The sequence below is a fragment of the Oryzias melastigma genome, linkage group LG9 (assembly GCF_002922805.2).
Source record: "Oryzias melastigma strain HK-1 linkage group LG9, ASM292280v2, whole genome shotgun sequence".
In the NCBI taxonomy this organism is placed as follows: Eukaryota; Metazoa; Chordata; class Actinopteri; order Beloniformes; family Adrianichthyidae; genus Oryzias; species Oryzias melastigma.
In genome coordinates this window covers 9,560,202-9,586,566 of record NC_050520.1, presented here as the reverse complement: position 1 = coordinate 9,586,566, position 26,365 = coordinate 9,560,202, and the positions used below count along the sequence as shown (strand labels likewise).

At 38.1% G+C, this 26,365-nt stretch overlaps 1 protein-coding gene across 1 annotated transcript in view; it reads left to right on the top strand.

Annotated features, from left to right (window-relative positions):
• The first annotated feature begins 3,680 nt into the window (after positions 1-3,680).
• Positions 3,681-26,365, top strand: part of ghra (growth hormone receptor a) — a 35,658-nt gene continuing 12,973 nt past the window's right edge. Inside the window, exons 1-2 of the mRNA XM_024274996.2 lie at positions 3,681-4,028; positions 12,935-13,050. Coding sequence (XP_024130764.1) covers positions 12,939-13,050 — 112 coding nt within the window. The 5' untranslated portion in view covers positions 3,681-4,028; positions 12,935-12,938. The remainder of the gene's footprint in view (positions 4,029-12,934; positions 13,051-26,365) is intronic.

The following is a 26,365-nucleotide window of genomic DNA, read 5'->3' as shown; positions in this document are numbered from 1 at the left end:
TGAATATGGAAATATTAACTGTCTGGTATTGTGTTCCCAAGATGGTTTTAAGACTAGTGACTTGACATTACAGTCAAAGACTTCAGACTTGACTTGTAAAACAGGACTTGTATGTATCTCTAGGACCCTCTGACCTGGCTTTATTGTTTTGTTTCTACTACTTTTGACTCAAATCCTTTTACTTTTTTACAATACTAATGACAATTCAATCCAGTTTATTGATGAAGTGCCAACCGAGAATGCCTCAAAGCACAACCCACCTGCAGAACACCGAGCAGAATTAACATTTTACGACTGGAATTTCAATACAGATGATATCCTATCAGGGTTTCATGCTGGAATTTTCTCAGCTCCTGAGAGCAGCTCATTCTTTCACGAGAATCCAACAAACTGACTGCTTGTAGAACAGTCTGTGTGATGTGACACACTTGTGAAAGGGATTGGAACAGCTTAATCATTGATCTGGGTGATGAGTGAATACTTTTTGCTATGCGTACGCAAACAAAAGAATTGGTGTGACAAAAGAAGACCAGCATAATGTGGAACTTCACTTCTGAATGTCCAGATGGAATAAAAATGAGTCCTAAAACCACTTGAAGTATTAAAAGTCAATATAAATTTGATAGGTGATATTGACTAACACCAGAACATCGTGAACCCACATCCCATGTGAACACAACTGAAAGAAATGCAGCTCCAGTCTTCCAGAGCATTCACAAAGACTTTAGTGTGGGCCACAGGCATAGCTCAGCTATCACATATCAGCATATGCCAGGAAGTCAATAACAAATAAGACCCTCGGAGGGTTGGAGCTGCTTGTTTCTCAAGTTTCTTTTTGTTTTTATTTTAATTGAAAAAGTGGCTCCATTAAGAGAAAATAAATAAATTGAGATGACTGAAAAACGTTTGTCTCCGTCAAGAGGTCTACGTCTTCTTGAATGTTGATGGACACACTTCTGCAGGTGGGTGAAATGTTACTTATGAAGTTTGTTAAGCAGAGACGACGGCAGATAGGAGAGCGCTTTTCCTGTTTAAATAAAGTCAACACTTCATCTGTGCTGTAGGAAACAAACCTCCACTAATCACCTCCAGTTCTTCTATTTGTGCCTTTAAATTAGCCTGTTTTTATTTTCTTTTCTTTTTTTTTCAGATGTTTTCACTTGATTCAATCTGTTTTCTTGACCTTCATTACCAGCATATATGCAAGGCTAAGTGCCATTAGACATGTTTGAAATATTCGAGGCTGAGCAGCTCAATTGGTGTAACACATGACATCAGTTCTCACGGAGCCGGAGCACTCTAAATGAGTGCAGGATACAGTCTGAAAAATGATAGACTACCTCAGCCCTTAATAAGAACATTGATTCTGTTCACTTTGATGGAGGTTCTGCCTTGAATTGATTGACTACAAGTCAAATATGCACCAGATAAACAATTGTTTATGCGCAGATGTTGTGCTGAAAAAGTGCACACAGATGCGTGTGGGTGGGGGGTATGTGTGTTTTCATCACGTGTTTGGGAGGGACGTCCATCTGAACTGAAGGCTCTTGGGTCAGGGGTAAGGCTGCAACTGTGGGCGAAGCTCTCATGTTGTCACACCTGGACCCTCCACGTGAGGCCTCACAGGCGGGAGTATTCTGAAGGGGAAACTCCAAAACTCAATGCATTTGATCAGCAGGAGGAGAGGAAGCTTTGGCAATTCAGGGGATTTCTATGGGGATTGATCAACTGAAAATACATTTTGAACAAAAAAATTATCTTTTTTTGTCTCCAAAAAAAAAAAAAAAAGGTTGGGGTTGGAGGATAAACAATTTACGAATATCCTAGATAGTTTTTCAGACTAGTACGTTTAAAAAAATTACACTTAAATATGTAAAGAAAATTTTGGGGACATTAGTGACATTTTGATAAACATGCATTGTCATATATTTAAACATATAATAATTATATTATTGTTATTCTATATTGATGATGATGAAGAACATGATTATCTTTGTTAAATTATTAATTTCAATTAAGTGAAATTACAGTTTTCCTTAAGAGACAGGTTTGAATAAACTTATTTCATTGTTTTAATTGCTACTGTTGTTGTTAGATTTGTATCGTATCGTACAATCATTAGCATGTTTGACACATTACTTTGAAAAGAAAAGGACTTGTAAAAACTGAACCAAATAATTGCTTGATTTACTTTTGATTTGTTTTTCATTGATTTAGTTGTGAATAGTAAATCAAAGTTGCACCACAATAGAAATAAAACTCACACATAGACACAAAATAAATATAAAATAGAGACAAAGATGAACTGAAAACTCACATAAACTTGTAGGTGTACACACAGAAAAAATACAAAATATAGAGTGAATGCGCAGGGGAAGACTTACCAATCACCAATGGTAGGCGATTGCCTAGGCCCCCCAATACTTTTGGGGCCTTGAGCTCCAATTGAAATATTTCTAAATAATTTTAATGGCCATCATAATTTGACTTTGTCATACTGTAGTAAAAGAAAAAAAAACAGAGATGGTATAAGACTACTCATATGAAAGTGTTTTATCCTCCCCTGTAAATCGGCAGCAATGCAATATTCCATGAACAGCAAGTTAGCTAGCAGAGAGAGACAATTCCAAGAGTTTAGAAAGAAACAAAGAAAAAAGCAGCAATCAAAAAGAAAGCAAAAATGTGATGCTGAGCTTCCAAACATGCAGGAAGAAAGACAAAGAAAAAGGAAAAGAATAGAATCAAAAGAGCTCAAAAAGAAAATAAAGAAAGTCAAGAATGAGAAGAGAAAAGAGAGAAATTGTGTTGTTGATGCCACTTCATATTGTTTTGATCCATTATTCAAGTAGATTTGTGCTCGGAGTAGAGCCGCTTCTCCTCCAGATTGAGAGGAACCAGTTTAGCTGGTTGATCCTATGGTCTAGATGCCTCAAGGACGCCTCCCTGGAGAGGTGTTCTCTGCATGTCCCACTGGGGAAGACCCTGGACACGCTGGAGAAACTACGTCTTTCGGCTAACCCTGGGAACACCTCGGGGTCCCCCCCAGAGGAGCTGGAAGAAGTGGCCTGGGAGAGGGAAGTCTGGGTATCTTTGCTTAGACTCCTGCCCCTGTGACCCGGAAGAAGATGGATGGATGGTATTTTTTTAAGTAAAAACCTGACAAATGAAAACAAACAAACAAACAAATGAAAACATATGTTACATACATTTTACCCAGGATAAGGGTTATAAAGAAGACATGATTAATGCCACTGCAGAGGACCCGACTTATTGTTCGCCAGGGCCCCCAAACTGGTAAGTCCACCACTGTACATGATTTCACTGTAAAAATGGAATCTTCTGATTGCAAGAAAAATAATCTTATTACAGGGTATTTAAGAAAACAATACTTTCTTCTCTAAGAAATTAGAATTCTTGGTAAGATCATTTTTCTTACCCCATTGGGAGATTTTTTTAATTGGCTTATTTGAAGAAAATATGTCAAAGGGGAAATAATTTTTGGACTTATTTCCATTTCTAAGGTGTTTGTTTTTGCAGAGTATAGTACAAACATTCTTTAAAAATTGCATTAGTTGAATTTTTTGCTTTGTTTTGTCAAGACCCACCAAAGAGTCTATTTCGAGGGTGTATGTATACGTTTTTCCTCGCAGCTTGCAGCAGCAGGGGGGATTTTATTTTGGAGTGCTGGCCCCTCACTCCCTCGCTGGCTGTCCCCCTGCGCGCTCCTCACGGAGCAGACCCGGATTGTCGGCGGATGAGGGCGCTTCACCGCCGCCTCAAAAGCAGGTACTTTCTCTGCTTCGTCGAACGCGTGTCTCTTTAAACAAGGCGAAAGCGATGAGCGGATAAGAAGCCCCCAAAGTCCTGACCGGGAACGCGCACGGCTCTCCGGGAGACTTTGGGATGTGAACGGCTCGAGCGCGGAGCTCCTGTTCGGGCCTGAGCGAAGCCGCGGGACCGCCGGGGGCTGGCGCTGGACCAGTGGATGACCAACTTGTGAAAAAGTACTCCTCCAGACTTCTAGAGCAGTAAGTCCCGACGTGTTTTCCAAAACTTTGGTGCGTACTTTTCATTTGGGAAAGCGCACACGATCGTGTCGAAACTTCTGCGCTTTTTTTCCAGCCCACACATCCAGGCTGCTTACTGCAGACTTTTCTCAAGCTCCATGCGCTCCAAACATGGCATATCTCCCCCGATTTTCACCCTAAAACAGAGATTCTGAACTCAGCTGTGTTTTTCTTGAACATGCTGACTGCATTCCTCCTCATCTTTTTGCGTAAACATTCTTTTAAATAGTTAAAAAGTCTGATATGGGATTGAGAAGATGCTTCACGAGAATCAGGATCATCATGTCCAAGCGCCTGAACTTTGTTTTAATCTTCACAATTAAAGATAAATTGGTTACATGCCAACTTTAGAACTATTGGATTGATTTTCTACATATTTTAAGCATTTTACAGCCCGTGGAGCCAAACTTGAAGACAGTTTAAATACATAAACAATTGTGCTGAAACTTTTGGGTTAACTGTCTTATTATAGGAGAAGATGTTTAAAAAGTTGTATTTTTTTGTAGTTTTATACAAAAAAACTTGCAGCTATAAAGGTGGGTGGTGTTTGTTTGTTATGAATGTTGTGTTTTTGGAACTCCATCGGTGTTACTCCACCAAATCCATCTGTTCTGTGTTGTGTGACAGCTCAACAGCTCTCTGTAACCCATTAGGTTTTACAAACAATCGCTGTAAAGTTGTCAGGATGTGTGCAGCTCCGGAGAAGAGAAATGAAATATATTTTCAGTCCAGAAGAAAAAGTGGGTGGATTGGAATTTTTTTTTTCCTTCTTTAAAATCATTTAAACGCCGAGCAGTTTAAATCCAGATGACTTCATTTAACTTAGGAGGAAATTTGATGTATTTTTTCTGCCTGTACCCTCTGCTTTAAATAATTTAAAAGTTTTGTATGTGGATCTTTTTTCTTTTAGCATCACTGATAGATTGCATTTGGGTGTCTAAAATCATAGGGTTCTGCAAATCCACCAGTTTCCAGATGCTGCTTCTCCGTTTTTGCTGGACTCACACTCCTGCTTTACGATTCTTTGCATTTGGTCCTGCACATGCACGTAGATGCAGCAGCTTGCATGCACTCTTTCCCTCTCCGGGCTTGCATACACACAGACAGGAGCAGTGTTTGCAGATGTGTGACCTGATCCACTTCCAGCAGAGGCTCCTCTTATGCCAGTGTGCTGACTCGGACTTTTCCACACTCTCTTATGAAATAAGAGAAGGAGACATAAGAGCCATTCAGTAGCCGTATCTGCATGCCCAAGAGTGCGCACAAACACACGAGTGCAATACATGCATGCCTGCAGGCGGCCGCCCGATCGCACGCACGCATGCAGCAAAAGCATGCGACGGTCCCGTTAGAAGCAGCTGTGGAGTCGAGACTCGAGTGATTCAGTCAGCGAGTCCTTCGCCTCAACTGCATCTGACTGAACACGAGGACTCATTCTAAAGTGGTCCATTTATTCTAGTGTTGCTTATTTAAAGACAGAGACTGGCAGGAAAGGGGAAAAGTTGAAGCCATTGCATCTGTTTACACGATTCTTGTGTAATAACTGAGGCTGGCTGCAGCTCAGGAGGGAGAGCGGTCGCCTGCCAATCAGAGGGCTGGCGGTCGTACGCCCGGCCAAACCAGGGTTCATGTCCAAGGGTTTTCAACCACTTCTATTGGATTCACTGCTACATTTTCATATTTTAATGCACCGCTCCGATCATCATTTTATCTATTATAAAAGTGTTTCCAGTGTTCTTTTAGTTAGGATTATGCCGCTTTTAGTAAAAAATAATTGTTTCTTAGGACAAAGTTTCTGCAGAGCGACACTAGTTCATTAGAAGATCGCCTCTGATTTGTGGGCGGGACTAGTGGTGCAGAGCAACCCCACCCTTCTCCTTCCTGTTGCTTAGAGCGTGGACGAGCCAAACCCCAGGATAACCAAGTGTATTTTCTACATCACAAATAAGCTCCTTTTCAAACACAATTTTGTCATCTGCTCCCGATGCACAACAATTTATATTGAAAAACACAAAACCTGCTCTCTGAGCACCAGCTCCTCCCAGTCGACAAAATCAAGAAGGTCCTCACATCGGGATGTAAGAAAATGAGAACAGCCTCTTCAAGGAAGAAGAAGATGGATGTGCATATTGCTTTTATATACAATAAGCACATCCATCTAACATCCAACTCAGACAGGCTGCCGAGGCTGAATCTAGGATGACGTCATGAAATAGACGACATCAACAAGGAGGAAAAGGTGGTTCCTTTTGAGACTGAGTCTTCCTTTTTCTGGGTACGAAGAGGAGTTTATTTATTTATTTAACCTTTATTTAACTTGGAAAACAAATCCCTCTGAGATTGACTGATCTCTTTTTTAAGGTAGTCCTGGTTAAGAAGCAAAAGTTACACACACCGGACATGTCAGAGAATCAAAATATGCAAAAAAATAAATGAAATAAAACAAATAATTGATTAAAAACTGCTGCATGTTAGTGATTTCATTTCCAGGGTCCAGTTTTTAAAAATAACTCATAGTGCACTAAAAAAATAATTTTTAGATAATATTTCATCATATTAGGGCTGCCACGATTAGTCGACTAATCGACGACTGATCGACTATTAAAAAAGTCGACGGCTAATTTAAGTGTCAATTAGTCGTTACTTTATATTATATGGAGTCAGAGTGTAGTAAAGTGGAAAGCTATAATGCCATTATGCTAGTTTTTGGACTATTTTGGCATTTATGAAGGTTTTTTAGGCTATTTTGGAGTTTAGATAATATTTCAGCTGCATGTTAGCTGTTTTGGCTAATTAAAGCTTTTTTCAGTTTTTTTAGGCTAATTTGGAATTAAACTAATAGTTTAACTGGCTTTCAGCTTCAGTGATTTTAGTTATCAATTTCAGCATCTTCAGCTATCAGCTCTAGCCTTTTCAGCATCCAGTTTGCGTATGACCCAATTAGTCGACTAATCGGAAAAAAATAATCAGTGATAGTCGACTCTTAAAATAATCGTTTGTGGCAGCACTATATCATATATATGGATATAGCTTACTCTGAAAACCTTAAGAATTGCATGATTTAGGCTTTTTAAAGCTGAAAACAGGAACAAAAATTTAATTGTTAGGATTGTCAATTAAAATACTCCAGGTGAGTACTTCCAGTACTGAATTTTGATGTCCTCTTGGGATTTTTTTGCTCATAAAATCTTGACTTCATGTCATCCAAATTTCTTCTTTTTGAATTTTTTTGTTTATGTTTCTAAAAAAAAAGGGAAATTAATCAATAAATCAATAAATCAAATAAAGCTAATAGTCTTTATGTAATTGTGAAAAACGCTGGTAAATGTGGAAACGGGGAATACCAGCTGACATTCCTCACTCTCTTTATATGTTTCCTACATTTTTTTGTGGAACCTCAAGCTAAACTTGGGCCTGCACTATGGCTTTGTGCACGCCTGCGTGTGCGCACGTGTTGCCTCTGCAGAAGCTGCGACTGTGTAGGATGACCTCTCACTCTCTAACCTTTTCCATTTCTTTCCCTCTTGCCAACCTTTCCCTGTAATCCCCGCTCCCTCCCTGTCATTGTCAGCTTCCTCCCAAACACACAAGATTAATAGATATTTGAGAAAACATGGGAGAGGCATGTTGCAGGCAGCGAGGTGGCAAGTCAACATGTGAATGTGTGCTGCATGCATGCGAGCGAGCCCTGTAGGCCAGAGGTAGAGGCCGGGGAGGAGGGGTGACCGCACATTTTTGCCAAAGGAGACCCCATGAGGCCTGGAGTGAGCCTCCCTCTATTCTGATTGGGACTTGGCGCTCCTTCCTGTGATTCTCAGAAAACCGTCATTGGTCAAGAGAGGATGGGGGACAAATGTGGACAAAATCGGGATGACATTCCAGGATTAAAACCAGGCCAAGGTAGAGAGAAGGAGCTGCTTTGTCCTCCTTCGCTTTGGTTTCCTAACTGATGGAAAAAATGTGCTAATCACTGTGATAGCAGTGCCTCAGCCACAGGAGAAAATTGATTTATTACAGGTTTTGAGGCTAAAGACTGAGAGACACTGAAAGGGTTTGATGGGATCTGAAGACGACGGGGAGCTGACGACTAGAGAATAGAGCTTTTATGAGCGATCTGATGCACAGCTTTAACCAGCATTCTCTGCTTTGTGTGATCTGGAGTTGAATGACATCTGGGCACATATTTTTATCAGGCCAAACGTTTAACAAAAAAAGAATCCTGTTTCATCTGTACCATAAATCTTTCAAAACAGCCTCTTTCTTGTTTGAATTGTTATGTTTCTTGTTCGTCTTAAGCTAAAAAGACAATTTGAACACATTAAAATTATAAAAAGAAATGATCTTAGGAATTCCGGTTGGATAGAACGATATATAACGGAGTGGGAAACGGAGAGTTTGATTAGCGAAAGTTCAGAAAAGATTCTCAGAAGAGGAAAAATGTAGGGATAAATGAAAGCTGCATGCAGGATTGTTAGCTGCTGAGCAAACTTGTGGAGACAGCTGTAAATAGCTAAGGGTGTGGACTCAAGGTTGGGCCTATATTTAGAAGTTGGACTTGTAGAACTCATCCACTGGCACCATCTTATTGACCAGTGAGAGTTTGCACGTGTTTCTACGAGGACCTTATGGAAGTTGGTTAATATTGCTTTACACACAATCCTGTTTAGTAATGAAAACATATAGATTGCAGTTTTTTGTTTTTTTTTATTCATACATCTAAAATAGAGACACCTTGTGACCTTTGCTTGTGAAAGGTGCTATATAAAAAAACTTACTTAGATACATTTCCATAGAGACTGAGGAGACTGGGATATTCTGTGTGGACAAACTAGAGGTTAACAAGTTAAAATATGTGTGAAACAGTTAAAGCAGCAAACATTTTTTTAAATGGCTGAAAATATGCTAAGAAAAGTGTTTTTCTTTTTTCAATAATCAAAAACCTGCCAACATTTCCCGTTTTGAAAATGGCAAACTTTAAATCTAACATTGCCGTTTTAAGGATTTGATTAACTTCACTCAAATATAGAGCAAAGTAAACAGCAATCTATTTTTTTTGCTATTATTCAGAAGCTTCTTATATATAGAGAAACACGCTTGATTATTAACATAAAATTTAACTTAAATTCATATACATATTTGTCAAGAATTTGATAATAAAATTAAGTTTAGAACCCTTTTTTCACTATTTTTTGTTAATGTGTTCAAATATAAGACTGAAGGCTTCTTTTTGATTATGTTTTTAGTGACAATAGATTTAACCCAAAATTTTATGTTGAAATTTAAAATTCAAGTTTTATGTGGTCATAATACATTAAAGGGTATGTACAAAATCTTTCCCATAATGCAGTGCTTCCCAACCCTGGTCCTCAGGACACTCTGTTCTGCATCTTTCATTGCTCAGACCCACCCAGCTGTCATGACTGTCAGTGGAAGGACTCCACAGAGGTGGAGGATGAGCTGCATCATGACATCATGGACTGTGTGAATGTACACTATTTTCCTTACTTTGTTGATATTTGAACAAAATCCTTTGACTTGACTGAAGCCTTGTGTAAAATAGCCTGAATCAGCTGCCCTCGTGTCTCAGTGTAAGCCCTCGCAGACATTAGCCATACAGAGGCCTCACCATATGGTTTCCACTCTCACTTTGGGGATAATTAAAAACCTGCCGTCACAGACGACCCGAGGATCAGATACCCGGCACAGACTGGTGTAATTTCGTTCTCCTTGGAGTACATGTGGATCCACATAACTGTTCAGTGTGTGTGTGGTGTTTTTTTTTTTTTTTTTCTTTTTCTGTGTGTGTGGCCCTGCCACGGACCAGTGACCTGTTCAGGATGTACCCTGCCTTTCATCTCCACAGAAAGAAAGATTAGACTGCAGCAGCTCCATCATTCTAAAGATGATGACGCATACGTAGAAAATGGATGCGCAGCTGAGGTACAGATCAAGAAAACGTGGAAGAAGAACATTATAGTTAGCTAGGTTACATGAATCCTTGATATTAGAATGGATTTTTCAAAAATAACACTAATAACGTAAACACTAGGGGTGTATTCACACCGGACACATTTGGGTGCAAACTCACTAAACAAGTTTTACTGGGTACACATTGCTTCTCACACCGTTTTCCTGATATTAACACTTATCACTGTACCTTCATGGGCGTGGTCTCCTCAGTAACCGCCTCGCAGCATGCCTCCACCTTACCACAAAGCAAAAATGTTCAAAACTGGTCAGCGAAGTATAAAATTTGAATACGTGAACTGTCCCAGTTTCCATTTTTCCTTTTCCCGTTGCTTTGCCCCGCCCTCATAACTCCTGGCTAATGTCTGAAGAGATCTTTAGTCACATGCTTTTGTTTACAAACTTTAGTTTGAAACAGAAATCTCCGGGAGATGCCAGTCTGAATATAGTCTGAACACATTAAGTGGACTTGGTCCGGACCGACAAACTATTCCAGTCTGAATACTCCCTGAATTAGGGTTCTAACTAAACCAGATTGAAGAAATAAGCTTTAGACTCAGACTTTTTCAACCAATAGTCTACTTTTGGGAGCTGCATGCAGGATTGTTAGCTACCCATGCTGCAAACAGACAGAATGGGTTTCTACAGAGCATTGACAATGCTGACTATGTTTTCTTGGCAGCTGTTTTTGTTCAAAAAATGTAACCCAACTGTAAATTTTTGCACTTCCTAAAATGACCTGGAAAATGTCAGTAAAACATTCTATTCTTGCATAATTTTCAAAAGGACTAAACTTTTTCCTTGGCCACACAGAGCCAGAGGAAGGGTTAAGGTTAGGATTATGGATACGGTTTGGGAGAAATAAGCAAATGGGTCCTGGAAACAATCCAGCCTTGGACGTGCTTAAAATACGTGTGGGCAATGCAGCAATGTCCATTTTGGCTTGAAAAATGACGTGTGGCTAACGTGAATTTCCATCACTTTTTGTCAGCCTTTTTTCCTTTTCATTTGTACTGAACAGTTTTCTAGAACTTTGCCACCTTCAACCTTTTTCCACCATGGCGATACTACTGTAGTGTGGAAATTGTGGCTTTTTCCAGCTGGTTCTCATGTGCCTTTTACTTTTTTTTTATTTTACACAGACACCAATGCCTCCCAGATTATCCCTGCAGACAAACACATTTTGAGAACATTAGTAAAAATAACTTTTCTTTTTTTTATTGAGGTTCTTGCTCTTTTAAATGTTTCAACGTCTTTGGTTTTGTGTTTGAACTCAGTCAATCTTGGTTGCTTAACAAGCTGTTTAACAAATCTCAGGAGAGACCATTTGGTTTAGAATATTCCAGAGTCCTAAATACCAGGGCTTGCAGTTGAATTGTTTTGGAGCGGTGACTGTGTGAGAGAAACACTGAACATTTGCTAAAAAAGCTCCATTGTTTTTGCAATATATTTACAGAGTTGTTGGATGTGTCTATCTAATTGTTGTGGCATCTTGTGAATTTAACGAGGGGATCCATCCAAGCTGTAACTAGTCATGACAAACTGCAAACAGCTGGAAGAAGATGCAGAAAAGTTTCAAAATGTTTGTGAGTTGAATTGAAAATTTGAGAAGGATTAACTTAAAGTCCCACTTCAAACATCTTTTGATCTGTCGTAAAAGCGTTCCCGGTGGTCTTTTAATTATGATTGTGTAATTTTTAGACAAAGAATAGAAAAATATGTTGTTGTCTAGAACATACTTTCTGCAGAGCAGCAAATTCACTACTGTATTGTAGGCGGGATCGCTGGCGTGAAGCAACCCCGCCCCCTTTTTATTGCTGAGAGCTCTGTTTTCATGCTCTCCCCCTAGTTTATTGCCCCTCACAGTCCCAATCTAATATTACTGGTGTAAGAAAAATGGCGAGAAATATTGGAGCAATCCAGCTGTACAGTTTTGAACCTGATGACAGTTCAGATGAGGAAAACAAAGATGTACATGGATCTAGTCGTCTACAAGTGGATGCATCAGAATGGAGTAAAGCAGGCAGCTTGTGGCCCAGTCGTTTTAAAATAAAATAAAAATGCTTGCCACTTATTCACAATGATTTGAACAAAGAATTACATATAAATGCAATTTTGTGCTTAATTTTCTTTATCTAAAATCATTTTCATTGGGGTGTGTCTTTAAAATGTGATTTCATGGAGACAAAAACAAGAATCTAATTATTCAACAGGTAAATATCACTCATTTGAGCATCCCAGGTGTATTTGAAATGTGTGTCTGCCATTGCAATGCATTTGTGCTCAAACAGTCTTGTGTAAATGCTGATGCAAATTTGTTGATTTGATATATTTTTCATTTGCTGCTGCAGCCCAGAGCAGCAGTAGGTGTTGAGTGTTACTAATTTGTGTCGCTATTTAGAATCTAGCAGTCTCAGTTTTATTATGTTTTTATACAAGCTCTAATTTAATGTAAATATATCCAGACTAATTCACTCTTTTGTTCAAGTTTGTTTTTTCCAAGTGCTTATAGTCACTTGACATTCTAAGAATCTGAAGTTTAAGTTTTCAAAAAAATCTGAAAAATGTTCAAAATTATTTTGTAAAACAAAAAGAAATGTTCAAAATTGTGTGAATCTGATTATTTTATATCTGTTTAAATGAAGTGCTGCATGGCAGTGGTCTTATTCTGCACAGTAAAGCTGACATGGTAGTTAATTATCTCCCCGTCTCGTGTTGGGTTTCATATTGCAAAGCTGAAAATAAATGGCAGTCACAATATGTGCTTGAATGACAGCTAGAAAGAAAAGGAGTAAAAGAGGGAGGGAGTCAGGGAGGAGGGGGGTATTTAAAATGGACTTATGCAGTTCGACGGAATCAGAGTCTCGGCCTCTCTCTCATTCACCCCTGTGTTCCTCCAGGATCATGGCTGACGTATTCTACCCCAGTCTCCTGCTCGTGCTCATGATGTCTTCACTAGATTGGCTGTCCACTCCAGGATCTGCCTTTCTCTTTGACCAGGATCGCACAAAGTCTGGTGAGTTATTAATCTTAACTTTTGACTAAGTGAAGAACAAAAATATGCACCTTTTGCTAAAACAGTGCAGATTTGATGTTCTCCATCAAATATTAACAAATGTGATTTAGGTTTTGACTCCACATGATGTTGACACTTGTTATCACATCCTCACGCCAGACATCAGTTGCAGAAATCTGTGTTTGCTGGGATGCATGTGGAAAGGTTCAGTGTTGAGCAAACGCTGCACTTTCCTGATTTGGCCTGTCAGGCTGCTCGGTGATCAATAGAGTCAGAGTAAACACACGGCCGGGACTTCGCTGTCAAAGTCCAGGGACGGAGGGATGCAGGATGCTCAGCCAGCGAGTCCAGCTGTTACCGAACCATTTGAAATAATTAGGTGAAAGAATGCTGCGGCCGAGGATACAAACCAGACTTCTGTGTGGAGGCGAGGCCATTAAGAATTTACACCACACCCTCTCTGTAGCGTTTTCTTATTCTTACAAAACATACAGATATTTTTATTGTATTTATTTCCAACATGCACACATTTATTTCCAAATTCATTTTCAACATTTTATGCACAAAAGTGAAAAGAAGAAAAAAATCTCAAGGACAGAGTTTAAATGACAATAACAATAAACCATGTTAGTAATTTCTATCAAAGCTGGAAAGAGAATAGGCAAAAGTCAAACTTATTTTAGCCCACCCCTTTGAAATGATAAATTAATTACAAATACATTTGCAGCTTCATCTTGCAATTAAAGCAACTCAAACTTTATTTGATCAAAATGTTGGGAAGTTTGAAAAATTCAAATATATTTACATTCCTATTGGTTCATAAATTCATCAACTTAAATCACACTTCATCCCACACATTGACTGTACAGAAGAACTGGACTGAGTGACTCCTCCCCCCCTGACGTTCCAAACAGGAAGTACCTGCTGATTCCAAAAAGCCAAAATCCTATTGACTTCTATAGAGAAATAAACTGCTATAACTCAGCCATTATGTTTGTCAGAAATACTTTTCTTGTTTTTAACGTGTTCTCAATACAATTTTTTATTGACGTATTTCCTAAAGTATGTTATTAAACTGGCCAATCAGATACCTCAGTAAAAGTAGGTGGTCTCACGTAAAGCATTTGAGTGACAGATTCTCCTAAGATAATTTTCAAGTGGCAAGGATCTGGAGTTCCAATTGCCTCACTTCTGGTTGATGAGAGTGGTTGCCATAGAAACGCTGACTCAGCCCGACTCGGACCAATCACTGCTTACTGATGTCATCTGGATCCAACATGGCTGCGAAATAAAAAACTAGACGTTTGAATGGACTAAATTTTGTTGTTGCTGGAAGTAAACCATTTTCTATGGATGATGTCACATTCACTCAGTCCAGTTCTCATATACTGTCAATGATGCCACATACAGAGAAAAAAAGAAAAGTAGATATTGAAAAGAATGATAAACTCCCTTTTTTGACTAAAACAATATTTTTTGTTAATTTTTATGAACAAAACTGAAAAAACCCAGATGATTTATGCTTACCATGACATTTTATTACAAATACTAATCTAGTAGTCATCATTGAAGCATATGGCTCCTCTGTTTGATTGATTGTTTGACTGATTTGTTTATTTCAAGCAAATTTCTGCAATAAAAACAAATAAAAGGATCATAAGAATAAGAAATACAGATATTTTAATTTCTATTTAAGGTATTAGTTTGATTATATAAAATAAATAAAGCTTTCCTCTTGAGATTAAAGGTTATAACTACCTCTAATTATAAATAGACTTATTTTCACTTATACATACAGTACACAAACATGACAATCCATTATATATAATGATTGTCAAATGGCTTGAAAAGGAGAGGGAAGAAGCTAACTTATTATCTCAACCGTACTATGTTTTACTTAACTTTTTTTATACAGTTGTCATGATTATTTAAATGCAAAATGTACATTACCTTAGGTTATATTTTATATTTTTCTGCAGGTAACACAACAAAAGTTGCTTTAAAGCCTCACAGGAGTCACATTAAACATTTAAGGCAGGACTGTGAAGTAAAAGATTACTTTTAAATTCCAATAGTTCGAAATTAACTTAGGTAAAAGTAATGCTTTTCAATATGGCAGTATTTTTATTTGAACCTCTAAAGCTTGTTTTAAGAAGAAAAATGTTGCCAGCATGCCCCAATTAAAAAAACAAAAAAAAACAATCTGCATGTAATAACAGTTCATTTTAATATTTTTTTAGCATTCAAGTAGATTAAACTGAGCCAATAAAGACTCCACAGTCAATATGTTCAGAAGACCCAAACATTTTTAAAGGGCACCTCTTTTTTTGTGTGTGAGTTTAGTGAAAAACAGCTGCAGACATAGAACTGGAATCCACTGAAGAATGCCAACACTTCTCCTCTTTCTCTGCCAAGAAGTGAAGACCAAAGTTATTCTCTGCTTCTAAGGAGTGAGCAGTGCAACATCTGCTTTTGTGAGATAAAGTGATCTATGATCTGTTTGAAGGACTCCCAAGTTTCACCTCTGGTTTGCTGATTTTGCTTTAGGATGAGAATGCTTAAGTGTGACTCAGGGTATTTAGTATAAATAAATAAATAAAACACACCAACTATATTCTTTTGTAAAATCGTTCCAAATGGTCTTAAATATGATTGTCGTTTTTAGCTGTGTAGTTATTTAAGACATATTTTCTGCAGAGCAGCAGAGGTTCATTAGAAATTGGCCTCTGGGTTGAAGGTGGGACTGTTGAGGCAGAAGCTAGCGCCGCTAATTTCCCATCAGCTCTTTGTTTACACTTAGCTTATAGCACCTCACAAGCCCATGCTAATATTAGCGTAGCTAAAAAACAATATCAGAGCTTTCCAGCTGTACAGTTCTGACCCAGATGGCAGCTCAGAAAAGAAAGATGTGAACTGATCTATTTTTCTGCGAGTGGATGCTTCATAATTGTAGTATTGTAACTGACTTTGGCAGTGCGTGAAAAACACATTTCTGGTTTCCGCGTTTAAAACACTCGTGCTCCCAAATTTTAAAGTCTGTTTTCGGTACAAAACATTGAACACATTTTGAAAGTGAAACCTGTTGAACTTTGACCTATCAGGTACTCAGATTTGCTGGTGATGTATGGATGTCATCCCTTTTAATTCACAGAAGTGCCAACTGTTTGACAATTGATCATGAAAGAGAAAGGACTGAATCATATGACACCAACTCTTTCATATATCGGGATAGAGCTGTGGAAGAAAAAGTCTGGAGCAAGATTTGTGAGATTTGCACCACTTTCACAAGCAGGTGCATGTGCTAGTATTGCGTAACAACAGTCCAATGTGAACACCATATGCTGAAAGTGTGTTCAAGAATATGCATTTAGTGTTTTTGTGTGAATGTGGCATTAGAGTTTCAATAGCAGAATCTATTTTTCTGCTTAGTTGTGCTGAAAAGATAATATTGTGTTGTAATATCTTGCGTTTTGTATCTTTTGGCTGCTGTTCCTTTCCTTACCTTACTTTGCAGTTCTGGTTTTTACGTCACTTGTGCTGACATATTACAATAATTGTTCTAAAACTTCAATTCTAATCTCTGTAAGCAGGATGCATAAAAACAAAGTTGCTGTTGGCATTTCCAACTAAAAAGCAAAGAGAAAAAAAAGCAAATATTTCCACTAATTTGAAATAACATGATAGAGAAAAACCTCCTCATCCCTGCAAATCCCTCTTGTCCCTCTGAAAAGCTCTGTGGCAAACCAGAGACAACTGGGTGAGGTCAAGTCATTAAACATTTTGACTGGTCTCTCTCCTTCCAATCTCCAAATGGTTTCCTGTGAAGACTGTGGTGAGGCGGCCCTGCTCTTCGTCAGCAACTGTTAAAGCTGTGTAAACACATAGCAGAAGGTGATGATCCAACGCCGTACAAGCTCCAACCTTGACGTTGCCTTGCTCTCCTTCCTACTTAAAATATTGTGCATCTGAGATTTTAATTTTGGAAAACCAAACAAAAAAACAATGTGTTTAACCTAGAAGATATTTCCTGGAATTCTCCTTTTGAAACAACAGGTCAAATGTGAATGTTTGGAAACGCTTCTGTATAGTTAAAGGTTTGGCAGTGTTTAGATCTATGGTAAATGGTGTATACTTACATACTACTTCCATTTAGTCCCATTCACCCATACACATTCACTGTCTATTCTCTCGTGAAGTTCTTGCACTGATCCTGCAGAGACAGACTGTATTCATGGCCACAGACAGGGTAACCTGTGGTAGCTGTGCAGAGATTTGGTGTGTCTAGCTTGTACATACAATCTGCAATTACACAGACTTCAAAGAAGAGCTGTGGGTGTGTGCAGCAAAGTTGGGGCCTTGTGCGGGTTTTGGTTTCTGAAGTTGAAAACAAAGTTGGAATCTTTCAAAGCAGTGGACAGATATGTTTGGTGTTGATAGAAGGTGATGGACAGAGTAGAAGAGAGAAGGTATTTCTCTAGATGAGCTTTCTTTTCCATTTATCTGACCATAACTGATCTGGTTTTTCTGTTGAATAAACAGCCTTAGGGAAGGAATACATACACATTGCGTTGATTGTCTTTGTTCATGTTGTTTTTTTGTTGAAATTCTGCAAAGCTGTTTCTGTTTCAACCATTGTCCTTAGAGCAGAACACTCACAGGAAATCCTAGACACTTCTCTCCATTTCCCTTCTAAAAGAAATCATAACAACCATTTTGTGTCTTGTCTATCATTTGCTGCTTTTCCTGTAGACATATGCGCAAACTTGATCAAAATTCTAGAAATGTTGAAAAAAGAATCCAATTTTGAGATTACACTGTTTAATTAAAACATAATTATGTGAATAAACACAAAGCAACTCACGTGATAAGTCATTCAAAAACAGATACATTCAAATTTCTACCTCGGCACTGGAGCTCATCATCATCTTCTATCAAAGGAAACGTCCGCGTCTTATTCTAGTCGTTTTCCCCCGAAAATGTTGTGTTTCCATTAAGCAAATTTACTATCACAATTTCATAGTGCAACACAGCTATTGTTTTGTTTCTGTTTTATGTTTTTGACAGCCATGTTGAGCATGTTGAACACTATCATCTTTGATGACTTTAAAATTAAGATTAGAAAAATCAATGCTTTCAGAATCTCAAAGTGTCCATTGGTTATCATGTAAAACACCTGACCAACAGGGAGAATATTGGGAAATATTGAGTCATGAAAAAGTCTAAAGTCATTTATTTCAAGACTTAGCTATCAAAACTAAACTGGTTGTAACTTTGCCAAAGTTTAGCTTTAAAGAGTTTCATGGTTATTAAATTAAAACTCCATAAACGTATTGTTTTCCAGTCAGAGCTCTGCCTCCCGTTCTGGTCCCCGGCAGGAGCCATCTCCATAATATTAACATACTACATTTCCCAGCTGCCCCAGCGCACAGTCCGTGGCTATCAGCTGACACTCATTGCGAAGTATTGTTTGTGCCATCCTGCCTGCATTACTGAGCGTTTCTATCTGGACCTGATATTCTATTTCTGACCCTGCTTCATCTCTGATTGCTTGCCGCTTGCCCTGACCCTAGCCTGGACACTGACACCTCTACTCTCCTCTTCCGTGATTGACCTCTGCCTGTCTGACCCTGATTAAGCTTTGTGGTCTTTTAGCTGTGCTTATTTCCTGTCTGAACTAATAAACCTGCACGTGGAACCAGCTGTCTGCCTGTTTGTGACAATTGTATTCATATTCAAATATCATTTTGTGTTGGATTCTCCACCTTTCAGGTCTGAAGTGACCCATTAGCTAATGCTGAGACTGTTCTAAGCCAGTTCTTTAGCTCTGATTGAACTTTGTTAGTATTATTTTATTGATTGGATTATTTTAACATTAAGAGACAGATTATCAACAAAAACAGACCAAAAATATATTCCACAAGAACATTTTATCGATTTACATTTTATTATTTTATTTTCATTTGGATCCTTTATCAATCAGCAATATTTACGACTCATTTACGAGTCATCTTACAGTAGGAGCTATCTTGCATCCCTGTATAAAAGACAGCTGTCCATAGAAATAGTCAATCAATCAGATCTAGAATGCCCGACATGACATGACTGATATGCTGTCCAAGGACAAGACTGAACCCACCAGCTTTGCAAATAGCGATCATTACAACATGAGCACTGGATCCATTTTTTTTGTCACTACATAATAAATCTACACATGGAGACAAATACTTTGTTAAAGCATTTTTTATTTAACTAAACACAGGTGTGTATGCAGTTAATGCAAATTTTATTTGAAGTTTCACTCTTTCAGTTTAAAGTTTTCCACTTTCACTTTTATGGTTGGTTGAATGATATTTTTCTATATTACACATGTCCTTTCCCACAGTCAGTTGCAGCTCTTTCGCTCTCATCACTGTCTTGTTTAAAATGAGGTTAGAGTTGATGAGTCGTTTAATATGAGTCAGCTTAGAACGTAATACATTATTTTTTAATTCAACTGAATTAAGAAAAAAGGTAGAAAGGCTTTTAACACCCATTTAATTTTTATTACAATTGATAACTCAATTAACTATTTTCATGAAGAAGAAAAAGATGAAAAAAAAAGCTCTGTTCATTAAGACAAGCAGCTCCATTCATAAATTTATTGCTATTTGGGTCTAATATAACCGAGTTTCCGATTCTGTTGACTCTCCCTGGATCATGAGCGATTAGTATCATTAGTTGGAGCTGAAAAGTTCCTGGGAGCAGAACGAGCCTTCTGGGTCATTGTTTGCTGGACCGAGCGTGACTTCAAAGCCGTGAGCTCTGCATGGAGTCAGGAGGAGCAGATGTAGCCACGTCTCTTCATCCAAACGTCTTGTTCTCTGGTCTCACTGGCACTAGAAGGCAGGATGCATTCATGGAGCTGAACAATAGGGCTTTCAGGCTCTGTTTTTGTTTTGAAAGGTGCATGTTTACTATATCTGGAGTGGATGGCTGGGTCCGAGCAATCGTGTAAAGCTCCGTGTGCATGAGGCAGTTATTTATAACACCTGTTTATGTTCCGTTGTTTGTGTCATGTTGCAGAATCTCACCTTTCTCCTGCAATCATCTGTGACCCGCTCTATGTTTTCTCTTGCTTTTTCTTTTTTTTCCCACACTTTAGTTAAAAAACACAATACAGTTAAATAAACTAACTAACTTTCAGTGCATCTACAAATAAGTGGGATGCAAATTATGCCATTTGCTCCACACACTTTGCATTTCTTCGCATGTATTTCACAGAGAAAAGCACGTGTGGGAATTTTGAGCATGTCTGCGGTGCAGGAGCACTATGTAGGACATGGCAGACACAAGTGTCAGGCTCAGTTTGTGTTGCAAGACTGGTTAACTAAATAGACGTACAAAAAGACACACAAACAAACACTGAGGTTGCAGCAGTATGCAAATATCTGGGGATGGTGATGTGGCAGGCCAAACTACTGAACTAAAGCTCCACGTTTACATAATAGTTTGAATCTGTGCCTGCTTCATGGACAAATGAAGCAATTAAATTGTTGGATATGAAGCAATGAAGGACAAAAAACACAAACTTGCTGCCAAATCCAAAGCTATAATGCTAGCTAGCGTCATTTTTACCGTTGTATGCTAACCTATCAGCTTGTAGCTTTTTTTTCTTCTGTAAAATCATTCACAATGGTCTTTAAATTATGATTTTGCAGTTTTTAGCAAAAAAACAAAAAGCCTGTGTCCTTTTTTTAAAGATATATTTTCTGTAGAGCAGCTCATTAAAAGTTGTGGGTGGTGTTGCAGCCCGATCTGTAACCGCTACCCAATCAGTATTACGTCACTTTCTCTTTGTGGCCAACAGTGCGACAGTTAAGTGATTTGATTTTATTTACTCCTGTGACTTGTATATTTTTTGTACGTTTGTTGTTTCAAGTCTACAAACCTTGTAACTAATTATCAAAAAGTTTAAATATAAATATTTCTAAAAGATCTGCTCCTATTAGCATTTTCCGACAGCTCTGCCTTCTTTACGTCTGTCCAAGTTGTTTTTAAGTAAACTTTTTATTTATCATAACATTTTCACTTTATTAACATTTCAACAGGTTTTTATTGTTATAAACATTCCAAAACTCTGTAGCAGAAGGGATAACAGATCTAGGTGCAGCAGGCAGGAATGTTTGTACGGAAGTTAGTCTTTTGATAATTTCAGACATTTCCCATAGCCGTTAGCACTGTGTTAGTCTTAAAGGACCATATCGTGCTATTTTGAGCCTTTCAGAGTAAACTATATCCATTTGTATAATTGTATATTACCTTTAGCACACCAAAGAACAAATTATTTATGAAATATTAGTTATTTTCAGTCTCTGAGACACCACCTTTCGCTCCTTGTAGGTGCCGTTCATTTCATGACATCAACCAAGAGCCGGCCTCACTTTCATGTCAGCGTGTCACCCACAAAAACAAAGAACATCTGAACTTCTGCAAAGATAGATGTGTATATTGTTTATAAAATGAAAGCGATTTGCTGATCACCGCTAGCTCCGCGGATAAATTGGGTGTTTGTGTTGCCCAGGGGCGGTGCTGGCAGCACAGACTCTTCCTAGAAGGGGCTGTTCCCCACTTTTGTACATTACAGTAGGAGGACACTCTTGTTTTGTGGTTTGGGAAGGGCTGGAGCTCAGAGAGCAGCGTTTTAGAGGAATGCTCAGAGATGCGTGAATGGATCACAATACTGCTTTTGGGTATTTTTTTTTTAGGAATGAACATTATAAAAAAAAAGTTAATTTTGCATGATATATAATTCTTTTTTTCAGTGTTTGCTTGCAGGATCTGGTGTCTTTTCGAAAGACTGGACACTAAACAACAGCTGAATTCATGATATGCTAACACGTGCTGGCCCAAAACACTGAATTCAGATATTAGGAAATCTATTGACATCTTCCTGCCCAGAAAAGGACTGGAAAAACACTTGAAATCACAGCTCTTAATAACAACCCACACTAGTCATTTGTTTTCATAGCTTTTTTCTTTGTTTTGTTGTGGAGGGCTTCCAAAAATCTCCAGAATTTTTGTTTCATTGTGCTCAAGACTCACACATTTAAGTTTTTTAGCCATTTTCCATAAAAGAGGAAATAAATGAAACCTCAACCTTGAGGTGCAAATAATGAAAATAAATTACCTTGAATGACTAAAGTTGAAACTGATAACATTTTAAAAATTGTATTTAAGTATGAAATGCGAATTTTTTATGTTCAGGTTGTGATCTTTTGACCCCCCTTTTCACCATCAGTAGATTACAATTCTATTCATTACTTGTTAAAATAATTGCCTCGGTGCTTTGAATAGTATCTTGAATTTAATTTATTTATTTTTTGCCTGTCCCCAGATTTCCTCCCCATGTCTTCCTCATTGGTTTTCTCTCTGATCTCTCTTCTTCCTCTTAGCAGCTTCTCGAAGCGTGACAAACCATCAACATTAACTCCATTCTGCAAATGAGCTGGAAAAGCAGTTAATTCAAAATGTCATAGCCTTGTTTCCTCTCCTCATTACAGTTAAGCATTTCACAACAGGGAGCTGATAAGCCCCAGTCACCCCTTTCTCAACATCTTTTTAGCGCTGATAGCCAGCTGGTGCAAAGGCTGGAGCTTTATTTAGTGGGTTTTGAACATTACGGCCTAAAGCTGACACCAGTGCAGATGCACGGCGACACGCTTTCCACTAGAACAGGCTAGGTACATATAAACAGCCAGAATGACGCAGATGCTTACTAATGCACAAGATTAGTTTTCCAACTCTGGTTGTAGGCAATGTGGTGTATATTTTTTTAAGTGGTAGCTGACAGGATGAAGCATCATTTTCCACCTTCAAACCGCAAAAACATTCTTATTTTTTCCCCCTAAGATAAAATAAAGGCTGGCAGAATTAACAGTTTCACAGTTTATTTGTATCTGCCAAACATAAGTCTTATGAGTTGGATTCAACCTGAACCAGTTATTTTGCTGTCAAAGACATTTAAAAATGGGTTTCTGTCAGAGCCTCACTGATTTCCAAAGTTTTTTTGCGTCTATTTGGCAGCTTTTGAGCTAACATTTAAAACGTTTTGAGTATTTTTGTAAAGGTTCAAAGTGTAGGTTCTACTAAGGGGGGAATTTTCTGACTTCCGGGTTGAAGGTCATCTAAAAAACAAAAAAATTAGCTTGATTCAGGTCATAAAGTAATCATTTTAGGCTTCTTCTGTTTCTGTTTCTGTCCCACTTTGATCATCTTTTGATTATTATACGATTATGCCCTTTTTTAGCCAAAATTATAAACCCTGTCTCATTTTCTAGGACATAGTTTCTGCAGAGTGGCAGTAGTTCATGAGAAATTTTCCTCTGAATTGTAGTAAAACCATTGACATGGAGCAACCCCACCCCCTCTTCCCCTCCTATACAACTCTCTCTCTCTAGTTTACTTCCCCTAACAGCCCCAACCTAACAATACGGGCGCAACAAACATGGCAAGCAATATTAGAGTTATCCAGTTGAACAATTTTGAGCTTAATGTCAGCTTGGATGAGTAAAATGAAGACGTCGATGGATTTAGTCATCTACAAGTTGCTGCAGTGGTGGGAGCTTGTAGTCGACCATCGTATTTTCTATTTAATACATAAAATCTTTTTCAAATTGCTATTTTTCATCTGCTTCTGATTCTCAATTATGTAAATAAAGAAACACTCAGAAATGCAACTTTAAGGTTAGTTTTATTTCTTATTATGTACTCCATTATCAGGAAGATGCCACAAAAACATGTTAAAAACACACAAAAAAACACATTTTCATCGGATTAGATCTTTTTATTACAATTCATACTAGAGTTGCTGAAAAACGTGTCTTTTGGTCACCAGGTAACACAACCCTGAGCCATGTAAACACAAAACTGACCCTTTTTTTCAATGTGACCTGTCCTGCTGTAGCTCTAAGCTCCTCTTTGCTTGCACTGCCTTCAGAATCCTTTGATAGTGCCAACTGGAATTTTCTGGCAGGAGGGTGAAGGGCTGAGTTGAAATAGCAACTCTCTGGGAACCATGACAGTGTGCAGGGGAGGCAAGGTGGGAAAAGCACAACTGTGTAGATGTTGGGTGAATAATGAGGTTACATTGACGTCAAGTTTAAAGGGCGAAAAGTAATCAAAGTGATGGTGTATATTCTGTGTGAATAATTCGTGAGTGTGGACAGTAGATAACAGCATTTGGTTGAAGTAGCTGTGGAAACAAGTGTTTTACAAAGGTGTTTATACTGAGCAGGTGTGTGTGAATGTGGTAATTTTTTTTGTTTTAAAGTGAGATTTACCATTCATTGAATCTGTAAAAATGTTTTTTGTGTAAATAAAACAAAGACAATTTTAAGCTAAAGCTCTGCAGCAATCTGTCTTAGAATTTATCCCACAGGCAGAAAGAAAATGAAACAGCAAGGGGAGTGCGAATGCAGCTTAAATCAATGACACCCCTTAGTTGATTATGTATGGCTGCAACAAACTCTGGAACAGCATTTTGGATGAGGAACAGGTCTGTTACAGGACTTCGGGTGGGAAATTGTTGATGAGAAATGATAGTGTGCCAGGAGAGCAGTGCAAAGGGCTGACTCAGGACCTCAAGGTCTATATTTATAGATCAAAGTTGATGGCAGATATTTAATGCAACACATAAATCAGCAAATTATTCATCTTTCTTTTTGTTTAAGAACAAATTAGCATATTAGGCAACTTTATTTCATTTTAGCACTGTGGGTGCCTATTTGTGCCATTCATCATAAACCGTTTTCACTGATTCCATAACCCATGAGATGTGTAAACAAGTTTAATAAAAATTATTGCTTAATTATATATCTTCATTATTATTAAGAGTTACAAAACACTAAGTCAAATTTTTGGCTGTTTATCTCTATAGATGGGGCTTTAAAAGTGCTGTCTGTTGGTCATTGCCACATTTTTGATGATTTAAAATAAACGTAATTCCTGAAATTAAAGTCTGTGTGCTGCCCCCTACAGGTTGAAACGAGGTATTACAGTTGAATTTTGTGATTGGTCAACTGGTGTAAGTTCCACGTCATCATGCTCTGCAGCTCCAGTATAAAGAAAATTCAATCCTGGTGATGGATTTTCAATGAACATCTCACTCGGGATTGTCTGCTTGAACGTTAGCCTTTATTAGCGATGATGCAAGCTTCATTTTACGGGTCCCTGAGTGCCTGTCTCGAGTGAAGGTGAAGGAGAAAAATCCTCAACCTCTACAGAAAGTTCTGTAGAGATACTGGCATCACTTTGCTCTGTACCACTCTCCATGTTGAAGACCCACAGTGAGTACTAGCTAGCCCAGGGGCCGGCAACCTTTAACAGTAAAAGAGCCATTTGGGCTCTTTTTCTACTGATCAAAACCTAAAAGGAGCCGCATAGTCTTACTTTAGCCTTTAAGAAATTTGGATTTGCATTCATGACCATCTTTTCTTTTTTGTTAATATATATACGAATTATATCTATTTTTTGGGACAAAAAAACAAAAAAAACAAATATATATATATTAAAACCTAGCACTTCTCAAAGTTTGATTTTTTAAACATTTTTACCATTTACCTTTAGTAGAGGCCAAATTAGCGAAAAAGCTAGCTTGTTTCCTAATTACTAGCAGAACTCAAAATTAGCATAAAATTCCTCAGTAAATTAAATCAGCCAAAAATGTTAGCATGTTGCTAAAATAAAAGCTAAGCTCTAAATTAGTATAAAAAATTTAATTAGAGGCCAAAGTAGCTAAAATAAAACAAGGCTAGCTTGTTGATTAATTACTAGCTGAACTCCTAAATGGCCTAAAATTCCTCTGTAAACTAAACTTGTCAGAAAAGTTAGCCTGCTGCTAAAATAGAAGCAAAATTTTAAAAACACCAGTGGATAACAAATTAGCCAAAAATGTTAGCATGTTCCTGAAATAATTGCTTATTTCCAAAATTTTTAAAATTACTATTTCATTTTTCTTCAGCCAGAGAGCCACCAAGGAGGGATAAAAGAGCCACATGTGGCTCTGATGCCGCAGCTTGCAGACCCCTGAGCTAGCCTATCAATCACAGATCCAAACCACACCTACCCCTCCTAGCCTGCCCCTTTTTTTGTATTTTTAAAATCTGGGCTGAGTTGAGTCAGTCTCCAACTGTCCTGCTGTGTTACTCTTTAAGCTATTTTAAAAGTGTTCCCAGTGTTTTAATTATGGTTATGGCGTTTTTGACTGCATCATAAAGGGAGTGCAGGTGTGTCCCCCTTGTGGCTTGTTTGACCACCTTAAGGGGATGTTGGAAAATGA